The sequence below is a fragment of the Squalius cephalus genome, assembly GCF_949319135.1.
Source record: "Squalius cephalus genome assembly, chromosome: 5".
In the NCBI taxonomy this organism is placed as follows: domain Eukaryota; kingdom Metazoa; phylum Chordata; class Actinopteri; order Cypriniformes; family Leuciscidae; genus Squalius; species Squalius cephalus.
The window spans coordinates 8,937,006-8,955,608 of NC_137126.1; the positions used below are offsets into that span (position 1 = coordinate 8,937,006).

General features: G+C 37.2%; 1 protein-coding gene across 1 annotated transcript; it reads left to right on the forward strand.

Annotated features, from left to right (window-relative positions):
- Window positions 1-193: 193 nt before the first annotated feature.
- nup88 (nucleoporin 88) lies at window positions 194-17,902 on the forward strand. The gene is made up of 17 exons (XM_079872225.1): window positions 194-460; window positions 538-707; window positions 788-913; window positions 1,343-1,429; window positions 2,484-2,657; window positions 5,630-5,816; window positions 5,905-6,055; window positions 9,097-9,195; window positions 9,284-9,374; window positions 9,559-9,663; window positions 10,911-11,063; window positions 12,253-12,378; window positions 14,246-14,311; window positions 14,534-14,614; window positions 14,774-14,900; window positions 15,048-15,166; window positions 17,624-17,902. The coding sequence occupies exons 1-17, from the start codon at window positions 224-226 to the stop codon at window positions 17,685-17,687; spliced, it is 2,163 nt and encodes a 720-aa protein (XP_079728351.1). The 5' UTR covers window positions 194-223; the 3' UTR covers window positions 17,688-17,902.
- The last annotated feature ends 701 nt before the right edge of the window (window positions 17,903-18,603 follow it).

An 18,603-nucleotide genomic window follows, 5' to 3' on the forward strand; every position in this document is an offset into this window, starting at 1 on the left:
TTTTCTAAATCAATGAATGTAAAATATTATTTATAATGTTTAAACTGTATTATTTATCGGCTTTTTCACTGTGTGTCCAAATTAATATATTCTTCTCTTTTCAGTGTAGGCACTCATTAATAAACTACAAACCCCGCGATTCAACAGAAAAGGTCTAGTCTTGTAGCGTGATCCTATTGGTGGATTTCTATGACGTCTTTATTCTACGACAATACAGAAAAACATGGCGTCGTTCGCGGGAGATCGATGGAGGGAAGCGCTCAAGAACCACGATATCTTCAATAAATTACAAGAGAGCCTTCATTTAGAGCCTCAGGGGACTAGCAAAAGAATAGCCAAGAACCTAACGTTTTGTCTGAACGGCGACCTGTTTACATGGGATACTGTTGAGAGTGTGTTTTACACCACAAACTTGCGACAGCTGAACGCTGACGGCGACACAGACACTTCAAAATACCAGGTGAGCGTCTTTAAATAGTGTCCGTCTGGTGTAGTTATTTCACGGACAGTGTGTAATAGTGGCCGAACTCTCCGCAGACTCTGCTGTGCATCAACCCGCCGCTGTTTGAGGTGTGTCAGGTCCTCGTCAGCCCGACGCAGTATCATGTGGCTCTCATCGGTCAGCGTGGAGCGACTATACTGGAACTGCCGCAGCGCTGGGGAAAGAGGTCCGAGTTTGAGGGTGGACGCCTCCAGATCAACTGCAAGTGAGTGAACTTCGGCTTTAGGAAAGCTGCATTCATTCCTCCATCAGGTCCTTTGGTTTTATATGTTTTCTTCTTCACAGGACGATTCCAGTGGCTGAACGCTTCTTCACCAGTTCTGCTTCTGTGACACTCCGACAAGCTGCCTGGTATCCCAGTGAAACTGAGGAGCCTCATCTAGTTTTACTGACCTCAGATAACACCATCAGGTATCTTAAGTAAATGACTGACACTGGTGTTAAAGGGATAGTTCATCCAAAAATTAAAGTTTGTCATCATTTACTCACCCTCAAGTTGTTCCAATCTTGTACGAGATTCTTTCTTACGTTGAACACAAAAGAAGATATTTTGAAGAATGTCAGTAACTAAACGGGTGATGGCACCCATTGACTTCCATGGGGGTTTTTTCTATAATGGAAGTCAATGGATGCCGTCAACTGTCTGGTTACCAACATTCTTCAAAATATATTCATTTGTGTTCAACAGAAGAAACTCATACAGGTTTGGAACAATTTGAGGGTGAGTAATGATGACATTATCATTTTTGGCTGATCTATCCCTTTAAAGATGTCTCTCTGAACAACAGAATTACTGTTATTATTGTACTCGGGTTGTTTAAAGAATGTTTTTCCATACAGATTTTATAATCTTAAGGAACCGCAGTCCCCTGCCAAAGTGTTATCAGTGTCTCAGTTGGATGAGGACAGCAATGTTCATACAAGAGGGTAAGACTGTCAATTTTCTACCAAATGACAATTTCGCTGCTATATTATTAATTTTATCAGAAGGTTTTGCCAGAAGCGTATTTTACTTGGAATGGATCAGGGCAATTATTGTTAGCTGAAACTAAAGTCATTTGACTTTAAATAAACATGAATAAAATAAAATATTGAAAACAACTTATTGTCTGACTTAACTGTCAGCTAGTTGCCAAGGCAGCATTTCTCATTTTCTTTTAGTTGAAGTACTAAAATCATTAAAAATAAATAAATGAAAACTTACAAACTATATAGACATATTGGTAACACTAATAATAATGTTTCATAATTTAATCTTGGTCAATGCATTAACCAACAGCAGGCAAAACATTTGTTACAGTATTTTTTAACATTATCATTGTTATCATTGTTAGTTCATGTTAGCTCAGATCCATTAAAAATTAACTGATAAAACTTGATTTTAATAATGTATTAGTAAATGGTGAAATGAATACATTCTATAGAAGTATTTTTTCTTCATTTCATGTAAACTAATGTAGTTAATTAACAAATGAAAGCTTATTGTAAAGTGTTGCTGACATATTTTGAAAAAACCTAAAAAGACTAAATGCGTAGCAAAATTACTAAACCTAACTAAGTAAAATGAAAACAGCAAATATAAATATAAAATCGAATTCAAAATATTAACAAAAAATATGGTAACAATTTATTTTACAGTGTCCTTGTTATGTTACATGTAGTTACTGTAGTAATAATAACTATAAATTATGCATAATTACATGCAACTAACTCTAAACCAACTCCTATTCCTAACCCTATGGTAAGTAAATGTAGTTAATTATTATTACTCAATCAGTACTTACATGTATAATTACACTGTAACACGGACACCTTAAAATAAAGTGCGACCAAAAATATAATATAAATTAAAATAATATAAAAATATAAAATGTGTAATATGAAAAATGCTATATTAACACTGGTTTAAATCTAAAAATGAGGTGTTAAGCTATAAATGTACTGATAAAGACCAAATAACTGAAGTGTTGTTTTCGTGCAGACGTTCCTATGCAGCGTCTCTGGGCGAGACGGCTGTGGCGTTTGACTTCGGACCGCTGGCGGATTCTCCTCGTCTGAGCAGTTTGCGTATGAAGGCAGAGCTGCTGGTGTATCCACTGTACATACTGTACGGGAATGGAGAGACATTTTTGTCTTATATCTCTCTCACACACAGGTAACAACAATCACATGTCTATAACTGTGCCATGATGCCCTTAAACTATAACGTTTATAACTATAAACTATAAAGTAAAAAATAGTCATTGGCAAATACAGGGTTCCTATGTATTTTGGAAAAATATGGAATTTGATTTGAGTAATTTCCAGGTCTGGATAAGTATTGTAAGGACCACCCATTGGCCCAATGACGGAGTCCAACGGCCTGGGCGAAGGGATAATGCGTGTATGTCCTTTCAGCGCTCCAGTGAAGTTCACTTAATTTATTGGAATCTAGTTTCAATATTACTTTAGCTCTACGCTTAATCTGACTCCAATTTCAAATGATAATCAAATTTAGATCGTGTTTCTGATTAGAAAATAGTCATAATATAAATTATGAATTAATTTAGATCTTTGATTATTCTGAGCATCTCATAATTTCAAATATTTGTTCATTAAGGACCCGGTGTCGCTTTGAGACGTCACGTCGCGAATGTGCGCTCACAATCACAAACTAGCCAGTTCTGAAATAGTCTGAGGATACAGTGCAACTATTTTACCCTAAGCGGCCGCTCACTGCTGACTCATAACAAAGGTGTCATTTTTTTAATAGTTGCGAGCTTGCAACGTGCCAAGTCAGTGATAGTCAGAAATCGGAAGGTCTCCTTAATGATGTGCCCCATGCTCCATTCATAGTGCCTTCGGTTTGATCTATCCTGGACAGAGATTTGCGGAAACACCAGACTACACTTTAATCTACTGGTAATAATGTTTTCTGAAAAAATGCAGAATAAATCAAGATGTAACATTTATGTCAGGTAAAATGTATCATGCCAATTACACAAGTGATTAAAAGCTAATTCAGAAATAATAAATACATAACATCAGTTACTCAAAGATGACTCTAAAAGTAAGCAATGCATTCCTGACAGGAAAACACTGAAACAGCACTTGTATGGGGGATGTTCTTGGTTAAAGGGTCCCAAAGACTGCTCTGTCACCTACTCTTAAATACCCAGACCAGAACAAAAGGGTTGTACCAATATTTTTGGGTCAATTCATGTACCCCAGGGGGTAGCACCTGGTTTCGGGAGATATCTTGAAGAGACGTCACCCAGAGAGGAGAACAGGATTCTCCTAAGTTCTCAATCTTTCTCATTAAACCAATGACTGCAATGAAATTAAGACCACTGAGACACTTAAAATGATACCAAACATGAAAAGGAAAAACAATAGATTCACAAGATACATCATATGTGATATATAGACATTCTTAGTGAACTTTTGGTGACTTGACTCAGGGGGAGAGGAAGGGTGGAGGGAGAGGGGGATGCAGAGATAAGGTAGGAGAAAAGTTTGGACAGGACAATGTCCTGTGCTCTGTCTTTGCTATCTTCTGTCCAGGGTGCGTTTTATTGCTTTATTGCAGGGTGAGTTTTGTCTTAGCAGGAAAATCAGTTCTTACAGTATGGAAAAAAGAAAATAGAAAAAAATATTTGTCTTTTCATACTGTCTTCACTATTGCCACACATTTTTCATACAAGCAGAGTTTTTTCATGGCAAAAGTTTAGTGACTGTCAAACTCGACTGAATGAATTCAAGGCACACATTTTCATTAATGTAAAACCGTTTGTCTTTACCATACGATAATCTCTTCTGAACTTCACTAAAAAATGGTTGGTGATCATGCAACATCAAACCACATTTACAGTGTCAAACTGATGTGTCAGAGGTGAATATATGCAGGTTATAGAACGTTTTGGGTTTCTTATCATGTAAGCGCATTTAATCACTTCGAGAAAACCAATGAAAAACAAACAGAAAATAAAAATATTTACAGATGACCTTACAGTATACCAAATATGATGCTGAAAATAATGCTGTATGAACCATTTATGTTTAATATGGTTTAATAAAATGGAAAATATGTAGGAACCCCGCAAAAATAGTAACAATTTAAGTTATATCTAGATCCATACAACTAGGATACAGTATAATAATATGTATGGGTGAATATTATGAAACCAAGAATGTGTCCATGAAAATAATTTATCATCAGAACATAGTTCAAAATCAGGAGGTAATATAAAGGCTTAAAGAAATTTGAGTGCATTTATAAGACTACCGGTATTCTGCATTTTTCCAGTGTTGTTATTGTTAACTAAAACTATTAAAAATAATATATTAATTGAAATAAAGCTGAAATAAAATATATATTAAAATATAATATAAATTGAAAAATATAAATATTAGATAAAACTTTAACTTAAAAAACTTCAAATCTGGCAACTAACTGAACTAAAATAAGTATAGGTTGAAGGACTAAAATTGCTAAAACTGAAATATAAATTAAAGCTGAATAGAAATATATAATTACAAAAACAAATTGAATACCAAAAATATAAAAATAAAAGTATTGTGTATATAATACTAAACACAATCCTATAATACTAAAATTTATCTCTATTTTGGATGACCATGATGTGAAAAAAAAAAAAAAAGTAAAAGCAATATGTATTTTGAATATACATCATGATAGTAATTATTAGTACTGACTTTTTGAAAATGTGTGTGTGAAATCTCTAATATTAATTCCAATATTTACTACATTATTATACATTATTGAAATCAAAATTTGTATCTGTTAATATTATTGAACGGAGTTGCTAACATGGACTAACACTGAACAGTTTTATTTTAATTTACATTTTTTTATTTTTATAAATACGGTTACAACTCTATTTCTGTATAATTTTGTTTTAATTTTAGTTAATGCAATTACTAACGTTAACTAATAGGACCTTACTGTAAATAGTGATATATATATTTATATACACGTTTTCAATTTTTTTTTTTTAAAGATTCTGCATGTATGTTTTGTGGTTATAAACATCTTTTTCTTGTTTCTTGTCACACTGAAAAATGTCTTGATGTGTAGCCTAGCCTGTCAGAGAGATTTGCTCCATTAATCTTCAGTCTTTCTCCTAGTATCAGTAATTTAGGGAAGCCGATGGGCCCATTACCCATGTATCCCGCGGCAGAAGATAACTACGGCTACGATGCGTGCGCTGTGCTCTGCCTGCCTTGTGTGCCCAACATCCTGGTTATTGCCACTGAATCAGGAATGCTATACCACTGTGTGGTGCTGGAGGCAGAGGAAGAAGAGTATGGCCGAGTAAGACAGAATTCAGTCCATCTTACAAATCATCAAATGCATCTTTTACAGTGTGAGAGATGCTGAGCCCCTGTGTTTGTGCATTCAGGCTGTAGAGAGATGGTCCAGAGGCTCAGAGACTGTGCCTTCACTTTATGTGTTCGAGTGTGTGGAACTGGAACTGACGCTCAAACTGCCTGCTGGGGAAGAGGAGGAGATTACAGAGTCAGACTTCACCTGTCCAATCAGATTACACCGAGGTAAGGAGGTCACACAAGCACTCACCATACATATAGGCTACATCCCAATCTGAATATACTTGTATTACGCCGTAAAGATATGTCATTTTCTGGTACTGATCATAAAATTGCTTTTTGACACCACAAACCTTTTTGTCAAAATTTAAAAATCCACTGAAAATAGTTCAGAAAATTCCATTCTATAACGTTTGGCATAGCTACTATTTTTAATGTTGTTTTCCCATTCAAATGAAAAAGAATTATGTAACAACACGTTAACTTTAAGTTTATCTTTACAATGTGTAATAAAAATATCAATATCAATATTAATATAAATATATATAATGTGTGTGTGTATATATATATATATATATACACTGCTCAAAAAAATTAAAGGAACACTTTGAAAACACATCAGATCTCAATGGGGAAAAATATCATGCTGGATATCTATACTAATATGGACTGGGTAATGTGTTATGAACGAAAGGATGCCACATCGTTTGATGGAAATGAAAATGATCAACCTACAGAGGATTGAATTCAAAGACACCCCGGAAATCTAAGTGAAAAAATGATGCAGCAGGCTTGTCAATTTTGCTGAAATTTCATTGCAGCAACTCAAAATGGTACTCAGTAGTTTGTATGGCCCCCACGTGCTTGTATGCATGCCTGACAACGTCGGGGCATGCTCCTAATGAGACGACGGATGGTGTCCTGGGGTATTTCCTCCCATATCTGGACCAGCGCATCACTGAGCTCCTGGACAGTCTGAGGTGCAACCAGGTGATGTCAGATGGACCGAAACACAATGTCCCAGAGGTGTTCTATTGGATGTAGGTCAGGTGAGCGTGGTGGCCCTTCAATGGTATCATTCCTTCATCCTCCAGGAACTGCCTGCATGCTCTCGCCACATGAGGCCGGGCATTGTTGTGCACCAGGAGGAACCCAGGACCCACTGCACCAGCATAGGGTCTGACAATGGATCCAAGGATTTCATCCCGATACCTAATGGCAGTCAGGGTGCCATTGTCTAGCCTGCAGAGGTCTGTGCGTCCCTCCATGGATATGCCTCCCCAGACCATCACTGACCCACCACCAAACCGGTCATGCTGAACAATGTTACAGGCAGCATAACATTCTCCACGGCTTCTCCAGACCCTTTCCTGTCTGTCACGTGCTCAGGGTGAACCTGCTCTCATTTGTGAAAACCACAGGGCACCAGTGGCGGACCTGCCAATTCTGGTGTTCAATGGGAAATGCCAATCGAGCTCCCTGGTGCTGGGCAGTGAGCACAGGGCCCACTAGAGGACGTCGGGCCCTCAGGCCACCCTCATGAAGTCTGTTTCTGATTGTTTGGTCAGAGACATTCACACCAGTGGCCTGCTGGAGGTCATTTTGTAGGGCTCTGGCAGTGTTCATCATGTTCCTCCTCGCATAAAGGAGCAGATACCGGTCCTGCTGATGGGTTAAGGACCTTCTACGGCCCTGACCAGCTCTCCTAGAGTAGCTGTCTGTCTTCCTGGAATCTCCTCCATGCTCTTGAGACTGTGCTGGGAGACACAGCAAACCTTCTGGCAATGGCACGTATTGATGAGCCATCCTGAAGGAGCTGGACTGCCTGCGCAACCTCTGTAGGGTCCAGGTAACGCCTCATGCTACCAGTAGTGACACTGACCCTAGCCAAATGCAAAACTGGTGAAAAACAGTCCGAAAAGATGAGTAGGGAAAAAATGTCAGTGGCCTCCACCTGTAAAACCATTCCTGTTTTGGGGGTTGTCTCACTGTTGCCCATCTAGTGCACCTGCTGTTAATGTCATTAACACTAAAGCAGCTGAAACTGATTACCAACCCCCTCTGTTACTTAACTGACCAGATCAATATCACAGGAGTTTAACTGACTTGATGCTATTCTCTGATTAAAAAGTGTTCCCTTTATTTTTTTGAGCAGTGTATATTTTAGAGCTGCACGATTCTGGATAAATGAAGAATACATTTGTTTTTTTTGTTTGTTTTTTTGGTCTAAAATAGAGATCACGATTCTCCCACTGTTGCAGTCTATTTTAAAATATTTAATTTGAATGATTTAAAAAAAAAAATGCGTTTGAATGAATGATTCAATGACTCGCTTGTTTCATTACTGGATGAATCAGTGTTTTTCAACGAATCTCTTGAATGAATGATTCAATGACAATTTTTTTTTTTTTTAAAGTCCCCATGAAATCAAAATTTACCCTATTTACTTTGTTAGCGCATATTACTAGTCTTGTGCTGAACAATTAATCCGTGCAAGTAAATATAACTTTTTTTTTTTTTTACCATGGTAATCTTTAATCAAAATCTGAAAAGTTACTTCCGGTCTGGAATGGCGTTCCTTCTCTGATGATGTAGGTTTGACGGCTTGGGTTGGGAAAGGCTTAACCACTCCCCTCAAACGTTAGTCTGCTATGAGCGAGAGATGGAGAGGAGGAGCGCTAAGTAAAACCCTGCCCTCTGTTCAATATTACGTTTCACTTGGAAATACGTCATAACACTGGAGAAAAGTCGTTTGCAAGTCATTTCTCGCACTCGCCACCTACTGGTGTAACGATGTAATTGAAACAGAATCTGAAGCGTCATTACTTTTTTTTTCAAAAGGTGATTTACTCTATTTTCTCTCTTTCGCTTCCGTAGACATCAGCGTTTATTTCCGAGCTATAAACCTTAATCAGTACTCTGTGATAATTTCAATTTTTGTAAAACAAATAATGATACTTTCAGCAGCCATTACTTCAGTGTCTTCAGTGTCACATGATCCTTCAGAAATCATTGTAATATGCTGATTTGGTGCTCGAGAAACATTTTTTTCTTATTATCAATGTTAAAGATGGGTTAATAATTAGATGGCTTAATACTTTTGTGGAAACTGTGATCATTTTTTCAGTTTTTTTTGATGAATAGAAACTCAAAAGAACAGCATTTATCTTTGTAACATTTTTAACATCTTTACTGTCATCTTTGATTAATTTAGTGCATCCTCGCTGAATTAAAGTATTAATTTGTGTCAAAACCCTCTGTTTCAGATCCTCTGTGTCAGCACAGGTATCACTGCACCCATGAGGCCGGTGTGCACAGTGTAGGACTCACCTGGTTCAAGAAGCTACACAAGTTTCTGGAGTCTGGTGAGCACATTTACTTGCATTGAATGATTTCCATTCACAGCACTGAAGTGGAGTGTTTGAGGAACTCTATATATTGTATGTTGTGCAGATGAGGAGGATAAAGACAGTCTGCAGGAGCTGGCGGCAGAACAACGCTGCATAGTGGAGCACATCCTGTGTACCAGACCTCTCACCAACAGGTTGAATTAACATTTCAGTGCAGTGGTATCAGAAGCAGCATTTAAAGCTAAAATCCCACATCTCTTGTGAATCAAAACCCCGATTTGCAAACGTTTGAGCAAACCTTAAGAGACGCTGAGTAAGCGCTGTAGATTACTGGTGCTTATTTAAAGTCTCCGCTCGTCCCATGTCTCTTTCTCTCAGTTTGCCAGCTCCTGTTCGTGGGTTTTGGATCGTGTCAGACCTGTCCCTTGGAGCCACCATGATCTGCATCACGAGTACCTACGAGTGTCTTCTGCTCCCTCTTCTGTAAGTGACCAGCACTATCTGCCTCTTTCCATATTTGTTAGATCAGGTTTTCCCAATCAGGGTTCGTGAGGGAACTGTAGGGCGTTCTTGAGTTGATGAAAAGCTAATAATTAATTCTATTGTGTCAAATTAAAATAAATAAATGGGGCTACAGGTTAATCGCGAATATAGCTTAATTTAATATCTGTAATGCATAGTTAGTTGTGCTGCATGTTTTCAGAGTTTCTTTTTTTTTACAGTACAATTGTACTTTACAACTAGTGTTATTTAATTATCACTGAGATGCTATTATAATTTTTATTCATATTTTGAATTAGTTTTTAGATTTTCAAGTTTGATTTGAAATTTATAGTAATTTCGCTATGTTGTGATTTTTTTTTTTTTATAAATGTCTGTATAGTTTTTATTATATTGTATTTTATGTTTTAGTTATTTTAGTCTGTCAAGTTAAAGTAAATGAAAATATTTAGTCTTTTCTTGACAAGTTGAAATAAAATAACTGTTTTAGTCTATTTGATTTTCAGTTAATATTCATTTTATTTCAAGTAATGAAAATGTTTTGTATGGTTTAGGTTTTAGTTATTAATAATAATAATAATAATAATAACAACAACCCTGTTTACAAAAGGATAATATAATATATCTCTGTCCTTTTTTATAATTAGAGATAAAATGTATTAATAATAATAATTGTTATTCGATATCAGGGACCGTGAATATGCAAATTTGTTTAATTAGTAAAATATTAGTTTCTAATCTCGGGGTACTTTAAAGGGATACTCCACTTTAAAATGAAAATTCTGTCATCATATATAATTACCCTCATGTTGTTTCAAACCTGTATGAATTTCTTTCTTCTGCTGAACAGAAAGGAAGATATATTTAGAAGAATGTCAGTAACCAGACAGTTTCTGGTCTCATTGACTTCCATAGTAGGAAAAAATATATACTATGGAAGTCAATGGTACCAGAAACTGTCTGGTTACTGACATTCTTCTAAATATCTTCCTTTCTGTTCAGCAGAAGAAAGAAATTCATACAGGTTTGAAACAACATGAGGGTGAGTATATGATGACAGAATTTTCATTTTAAAGTGGAGTATCCCTTTAAGTAAATATTTTAGCTAAACGGTTTAGCTGTCAAAAAAGTTTGGGAAGAGCTGTGTTAGATTTTAATTGGAAGTAAGGTACTTGCTATCAGATTTTTTGTTGTTGTAAGTAACAGTTTCTTTTTAAATCTCCATGCAGAAGCTCTATTCGTCCCCCGTCCCCTCCGTTGCTCTGCTCTCATCCGAGGGTGGGGTCAGACAGCTCTCCTCTGCGTGGATTGGCTGAAGACTCTTTTGAACAGCATATTCGCAACATCTTGGCACGCAGCTCCACCAATCCATTAATGCTGAGGTAAAATGTGACCGCTTGCGATTAACTTTAATTTTTATTGACCTTGCCAAAAAAAAAACACCTTAACTCTTTATGGTATAGCGTTGCCATATGGCAACAATTAATTTCTTCTCATTTCCTTGTTATTCAGAAAAAAAACTCTATTAATTTTTTTTGCAGCATCTTTGATAAGTAAATTAAATATTTTTATTCACAAATCAACTTTGTCTAACATCATTTTACTGTAAATTAAAAAAAAAAATTCCATATGGCCGTATGGCAGCGCTGTACCACAGTGGAATTGCAGTCATGTATTTTCCCATTTATATCAACAATATGATTGCAGTTATTTATTTATTTAAAGTGTTAATTGTAGTATAGTTGTATAAATAACAAATTGAATTCTCCTTTTCAGAAAATGAATACAGCAATATTTTACGGAAAGGGCAATAGGATGAGTTAGCGGATGAGTTAGCGGATGAGTTAGCGGATGAGTTAGCGGATGAGTTAGCGGATGAGTTAGCGGATGAGTTAGCCAAATGATTGGGAATGATAGGGATTAAATTATAGGGATCTACTTCATTTTGGTTTGCATGAGTTCCAATTATATAAATTATAAATTTCTAAAAGAAATGTGCAATTAAATGGAAAAGAAAAATCATAATTTTATAGAAAACCTACATTTTTGACCTACTTTGAAGTAGGTCTTTTTTTCAGGAATCTTTTTTTATTTGTATGTTTGAAGCTATTTTGTGAAATAAAAAAAATATTTCATGGTTAGAACATAATGCGTACCATAGAGGGTTAAGCTCAAACCAGCTTAAGATTTTTTACATGGTTCTAAATCAGTGGTCTCAAACTCAATTCCTGGAGGGCCACAGCTCTGCACAGTTTAGCTCCAACCAGCTCCAACTCACACCTGCAAGGAAGTTTCTAATAATCCTGAAGACCTTGATTAGCTGGATCAGGTGTGTTTGATTAGGGTTGGAGCAAAACTGTGCAGAGCTGTGGCCCTCCAGGAATTGAGTTTGAGATCACTCTTCTAAATGATTGATTATCTGGACTGTCAGCTGGAAGAACTGGTTCTGACCTAGTATATCATCCTGGTCTTGCCCAGTATGGCTGGTAGACTACCTTAAACCAGCAATAAACCACCTACCATTACCCAAAAACCAGCTTAACCACCTTAACATGTTTGTGTGTGTTTCAGAGCGGGGGATAAGGACTCGTCTCCTCCTCCTCCAGAATGTCTGCAGCTGGTGAGTCGAGCCACACAGGTGTTCAGAGAGGAGTATATCCTCAAACTGGGCCTGGCTCATGAAGAAATGCAGAGAAGGTACAAGATAAACATTTTCAAAAGCTGATATTTTGAACCAGATATTTTGAACTATATATGCTAAGTAATATAGATAACTAAATCAAACAAACAAGTTATAGAGCCAGTATGTAGTCTGATTTAACATGTATTGACTAGGGTTGCAAAATTCTGGGAATTTTCAAAGATGGAAACTTTCCATGGGAATTAATGGGAATTAATGGGAATTTAAGGGAATTAACAGGAATTTTTGGGAATAAACGGGAATAAACTGGGAATTTTCAAAGTTGAAGGTTGGCTCTTCATAGGGAACTTAAATATAGTTGAGGAAAGTATATTTTAGCATAATCTTGACTAAAACAAACAGATGCCATTCAAATACACTTGAATATCCATGCCATTCCTCAATCACATGCACATAGCACACTGCTTACTGCATGGCTATTGAGACCACACCCCCTACTGGCACTGTGCATGCCTCCATCACATGTACAGAAGCCCAAAGCACAAGACTATTGAAGGCACACATTTGAGCCTGTGGACTAAACAAAGTGAAGTAAGTTTTGATGATATTATGGGGAAATATATTTATTAAATGTTTAAATTGCAAATATCACATACAAATGTATTCATCTAGTAGATATCAAGCTGATAGGTTAGATGCTAAATAAGCTAGCATAACTTTATTTACCACATAAGTAGGGCTGGGCAGTATGATGGTATATATCATTACCGCGGAAGAAAATGTCCAGCGTAACAGATTTTTGTATTCCGTGTATACCGCAACATGTAAATAAGTAGGCGTGGTTAACTCATGTGCAGCGTGCGTGAGACTGAGACACTGATATTTGTCAAAGAAACATGAACAAAGACCAAGAGAATCCACAAAAGGAATTACGTTTTCAAAATTAACGTGATATTTTCGGGGGGGAAGGCGCAGAACTCAACTAGAGCAGTGCAGCACACTGAAAGTTTAGAGAGACGCACATGCTCGCAACGGGGCTTACTTGACAACAAGTTCATATATCAATATTCTAACGAATAGAAATAACCTTAAATAATGTATCTATCCGTCTCTTATGTGTACAGTTACTTTCAGAGTGGACGCACAAGCGGTTTCCGTGGTAATGAATATTTCCAAAATTCCCTAGCTTAACTTCCCATGGAAATTTACCGGAAACTTTCTGGAAATTTACCGGAAATTTTCCGCCCCTTTGCAACCCTAGTATTGACCTAATTAAAACTATTATTAATATGAATTCAAACAGCATAATATATAAAAAAAAAGATTTTTATTCAATAGGGATGCATTAAATTGATCAAAAGTGACATTAAAGACTTTTTCATTGTTACAAAAGATTTATATTTAAAAAAAATGCTGATTTTTTTGAAGAATCATGAATCAAAAATATCAAGCATCACAACTGTTTTGAACATTAATAATTATAAGAAATGTTTCTCAAGGACCAGATCAACATATTATAATGATTTCTGAAGGATCATGTGACACCAAAAATTTAGCATGCCATTACTGAAATAAGTTACATTTAAGATGTATTAATATGGAAACCGTTATTTTAAACTAAGAATATTTCACAAAATGACTGTTTTTACTGTATTTTTGATCAAATAAATCCAGCCTTGGTGAACATAAAACTTCACAAACATAAAAACAAATCGTACCGACCCCAAACTTTCAAACGTTATTCTAAGCACTGTAGTGTTTCCAAAATGCTCTAGTTTAATTCTGAAGTACAATATACTCTGTAGTCTATAAAAGTCAATATAATTTTGTTCCACATAAACAGTTTAATCAATTTCTTCTTTAGTAGTGTATTAAATACAGCTGTTGTATTAACAGTTAATTTTCTGATTCTCTCCCTTGTAGAGTAAAGCTCCTGACTGGACAGAAGAATAAGCAGCTGGAGGATCTTGCTCTTTGTAGAGAGGAGAGGTGACCACAGCACTGCCCGTTTAACACCAATCACAACCACACGTACAGAAACACATTTATCTCAGTTGAGTCACTCAGAACTAAATGAATGAGCACTACAACCTCATGATATTACCGAGTGTGGTAAACGGCCGTAATAACTGAGAGTCATTAAAGCTGTGGTTTCCTGCGATCCACTAGATGCACTGTGCTAAAGTTGTAAAACATGTTGGTGTGTTGTAGGAAAACCCTGAGGGAGGCTGCAGAGCGACTGGCTGATAAATATGAAGATGCCAAGTACCGTCAGGAAGCCATCATGAACAGGTTCACTTCCCTTTGAATTTAGTTGAATAGAATTTTTTTTTTTGATAATAGGAATGTTTCAAATTTCTGAACTCGAAACTTCCTCCTCAGTTCAAAAAAAGGAATTATTGAAACTAAGCTGCTAAAACCACTTGTTCGTGTGTGTGTGTGTGTGTGTAGAGTTAAACAGGTTTTGGGAAGTCTGCGCAGTCAACTTCCTGTGCTGTCAGACAGTGAGAAGGACATGAGGAAGGAACTGCACACCATCCACGATCAGCTCCGTCACCTTGACAACGGCATTAAACAGGTCCGTTCTGTCTCTGTTTTTCTTTACTCTATTTACGCTGCTTCACGGTGTATCCTAGTTAAAACCCAGTTTATTTTGGCTGCATTTCTGTTGCCATGAGCGGAGCAGATGTACTCCGTGTCACTGTGTGCTGTAATGTGTTATCAGGTGAACATGAAGAAGGAATATCAGAAGAAGCAGATGAATACAGGAGCATCTCCAGCTCGCTCCAGCCTCGCGCTCAACGCCCACCAGAGGAAGTGTGTCCAGGGAGTGCTGAAAGAACAGTACGTACTGAGAGCGTGCACTATTTAGATCTGCAGCATTTGCCGAGGTCTATTGTTGGTCCATGACACATCTCTTATTCAGTGGTGTTATTGGGTCATATTACACCCCAAAACAAAATAAAAATAGAAATTATATTTAGCATAAAGAAAACAATTGGTTTTAGAAGCATTAAGTTTACTTTGTTTGGCATTGTGACCAAAAATAGAATTGTCTGTAGCCTACTGTGATGTTAAACCTTATACAAGTTATTGTAATGCAAAAAAAAAAGTTTAATTCCTGTTACTGTTGTGCAAAAAAACTGAGTACACAATTTACTGCCAAAACAGAGTGGAATATGAAAAAAGGGTCCGAGCACAAGCCAAAAAGTTCTCGCCGTAAACCTCAAGATTTCTTACTTAATGGAAATGGGTTTTGACCAGGTCTCCTCACCCCTGTTACAGCCCACCCCCCCCCCCCCCACCTTTCAATTCATATCCACTTCATACTTATTTACTGCTGGGCTTAAAGAAATGAATGTGTTGTGCCATTGTCAATCCACTGATGCTCATACTAACAAACTCTTCCTGGAAATTTTAAATTTAATTTCTACAATTTCTGTTACCACATTGCGCAGAAAACCCATCTGTTAGTGTACCACGTAAAAAAGTATCTCCATTACAGTAACATACATCTCTATTATTGTTATGCAAAAAACTCATCCGTTAAAATTGTGTAAAAAAAAAAAGCCTGTTACACGTTAAATCACCCCACTTACTGTTACACAAAATCCTCATGGCTTTTACGCAAAAAACTCATCCATTGCGATTATGTAAAAAAATGCTTGCACAAAAAACACATCCCTGTTACTGTTGCCTGTTGACTCACCCCACTTACTGTTACATAAAACAAATTATCCTCATCGCTGTTATGCAAAAACCCACCAGTTACGATTGTGTAAAAAAAATGCTTACACAAAAAAACACATCCATGTTACTGATGCCCGTTAACTCACCCCACTTCCTGTTACACAAAACAACTAATCCTCATAGCTGTTACACAATAAAATGTCCCCATTACCATAATGTGCAAAAAAACTCAACCTTTAACCTATTATGAAAACGCAAACAAATCTGTTACTGTTATGCTAGAAAACTGTTATACAAGAAAATGTTAAATTTCCTACATTTTTTTTTCTTTATTTTGTGTCAAATCAAGTGATATACATATATTATGTATATAGATTATGTATATACATGCACTGTATGGACAAACGAATTGGGACACACCTCTTGATTATTGAATTCAGGTGTTTCAGTCGGACCCATTGTCACAGGTGTGTAAAAATGAAGTATCGAGCCATGCAGTCTACATTTACAAATATTCGTTTATAAAAATGTTTCGTTCTGAAGAGCTCATGTGAATTCAAGAGTGGCACTGTGATAGGATGTCAGCTTTGCAACAAGTCAGTTTGTGGAATTTCTTCCCTGTTAGATATCCCATGGTTAACTGTAAGGGGTATTATTGGAAAATGGGAGTGTTTAGGAACAGCAGCCACGAAGCGGAAGACCACGTAAAGTCACAGAGCGGGGTCACCGAGTGCTGAGGTGCATGGTGTGTAAAAGTCGCCAACGCTCTGCTGAAAGGGTTCCAAACTTCCACTGGCATTAATATCAGCACAAAACCTGTGCGGCGGGAGCTTCACGGAATGGGTTTCCATTGCCGATCAGCTGCATGCAAGCCTCGCATCACCAAGTTTAGTGCCAAGCGTCAGATGGAGTGCTGTAAAGCATCTCACCACTGGTGAGTGGTAGTGGAAATGTGTTCTCTGGAGTGACGAATCCTGCTTTGGGTTTGGTGGATGCCTGGAGAACGTCCCCTGCCTGACTGCATTGTGTCAAATAAAGTAAAGTTTGATGGAGGAGGGATAACTGTATGGGGCTGTTTTTCAGGGGTTGGGCTAGGCTCCTTAACTTCCAGTGAAGGGACATCTTAATGCTTTTAGCATTACCAAGACATTTTGGACAATGCTATGCTTCCAACTTTGTGGGAATAGTTTGGGGAAGGCCCTTTTCTATTCCTGCATGACTGTTCCCCTGTGCACAAAGCAAGGTCCATAAAGACATGGATGTGTGAGTTTGGTGTGGAGGACGTTGACTGGCCTGCGCAGAGTCCTGACCTCAACCCCATCAAACACCTTTACTGGAATGGAGATTGCGATCCAGGACTTCTCATTTAACATCTCATTCAGCCTGACCTCACAAATGCTCTACTGGACCAATGGGCAAAAATTCCCACAGACACACTCCAAGCTCTTGTGGAAAGTGCTCTTATAATGAGATGTCATTACAGTCCCTGTTGGTGTAATGATCAGGTGTCCAAAAACTTTGTCCATATAGTGAATGTGAGATTATACCCTTAGGCCACTAGCTTTTGACTGTTAGTGCAGTGATCCTGAATTTCTTTCTTCTATCCTGTAGGGGAGAGCACATCGCTGGAATGATGAAGCAGATCAAGGACATCAAAAACCATTTCAGTTTCTGATCATCAGCAATCAACAGATCTCAAAGGCCAATATATTATCATCATATAGCATATAATGAAATTACAGTAGAACCAAAAGTCATCTCCATAGACCCTGCCTGAGCTCCTTAAAGAATTGCATTTGACCAGACATTTTTGTATAAACTAGGTTGTCTATTTTTATAAGTGGTATGTACATGTACACATCTCGACAATAAAGAGTTTTGTACAGTGAAGTGACTCTTTCCTGTGCATGTGTTGCTGTGAGAGTTTATCAGCTGTGAGACAGCAGCATTGGACATCGGCGTTATTTCCTGAACTGAGACAATGGCTTATCTGAAGAGGTTATGCTGGATATGAAGACTTTTCCCTCTTTTCCTTCCCTCCGCTAATCACAAGGCGGAATGTGACGAGGGAAAAGATCATGTCAAGAATAAGGGGCTTGTTTATTTACTAGAAAGAATGTCCCGGGTTCAATGCATGTTGAGCTTTATCAACAGTATCTGCTGTTTACAACCAAAATTAATTTTGAATGGTCCTTTAGTTGGTAACAAGAAAATATTTGGAATTTACAAGAATTTCATTTACAATGGAAGTCTATGAGGCAAACATATGGAAGCTCATGTCCTCCATAAAAAAATAAGATAAAAAACACAAGTTAAAATTATGACGGTTATTATGACAAGTCATCAAAATTGGGATACCAAGGCCGGTTTCACAGACAGGGTTTAGATTAAGCCAGGATTACGCCTTAGTTCAATTAGGACATTTAAGTAGCTTTTATACACTCACCTAAAGGATTATTAGGAACCCCATACTAATACTGTGTTTGACCCCCTTTCGCCTTCAGAACTGCCTTAATTCTACGTGGCATTGATTCAACAAGGTGCTGAAAGCATTCTTTAGAAATGTTGGCCCATATTGATAGGATAGCATC

What these genes read in the sequence shown, in the direction of transcription:
- nup88 (XM_079872225.1), top strand. Translation starts at nt 224, where the DNA reads ATGGCGTCGTTCGCGGGAGATCGATGGAGGGAAGCGCTCAAGAACCAC. An exon ending in CAGACACTTCAAAATACCAG is followed by an intron (nt 461 to 537) that starts GTGAGCGTCTTT and finishes AACTCTCCGCAG; the next exon opens with ACTCTGCTGTGCATCAACCC. An exon ending in CAGGAAGCCATCATGAACAG is followed by an intron (nt 14,615 to 14,773) that starts GTTCACTTCCCT and finishes GTGTGTGTGTAG; the next exon opens with AGTTAAACAGGTTTTGGGAA.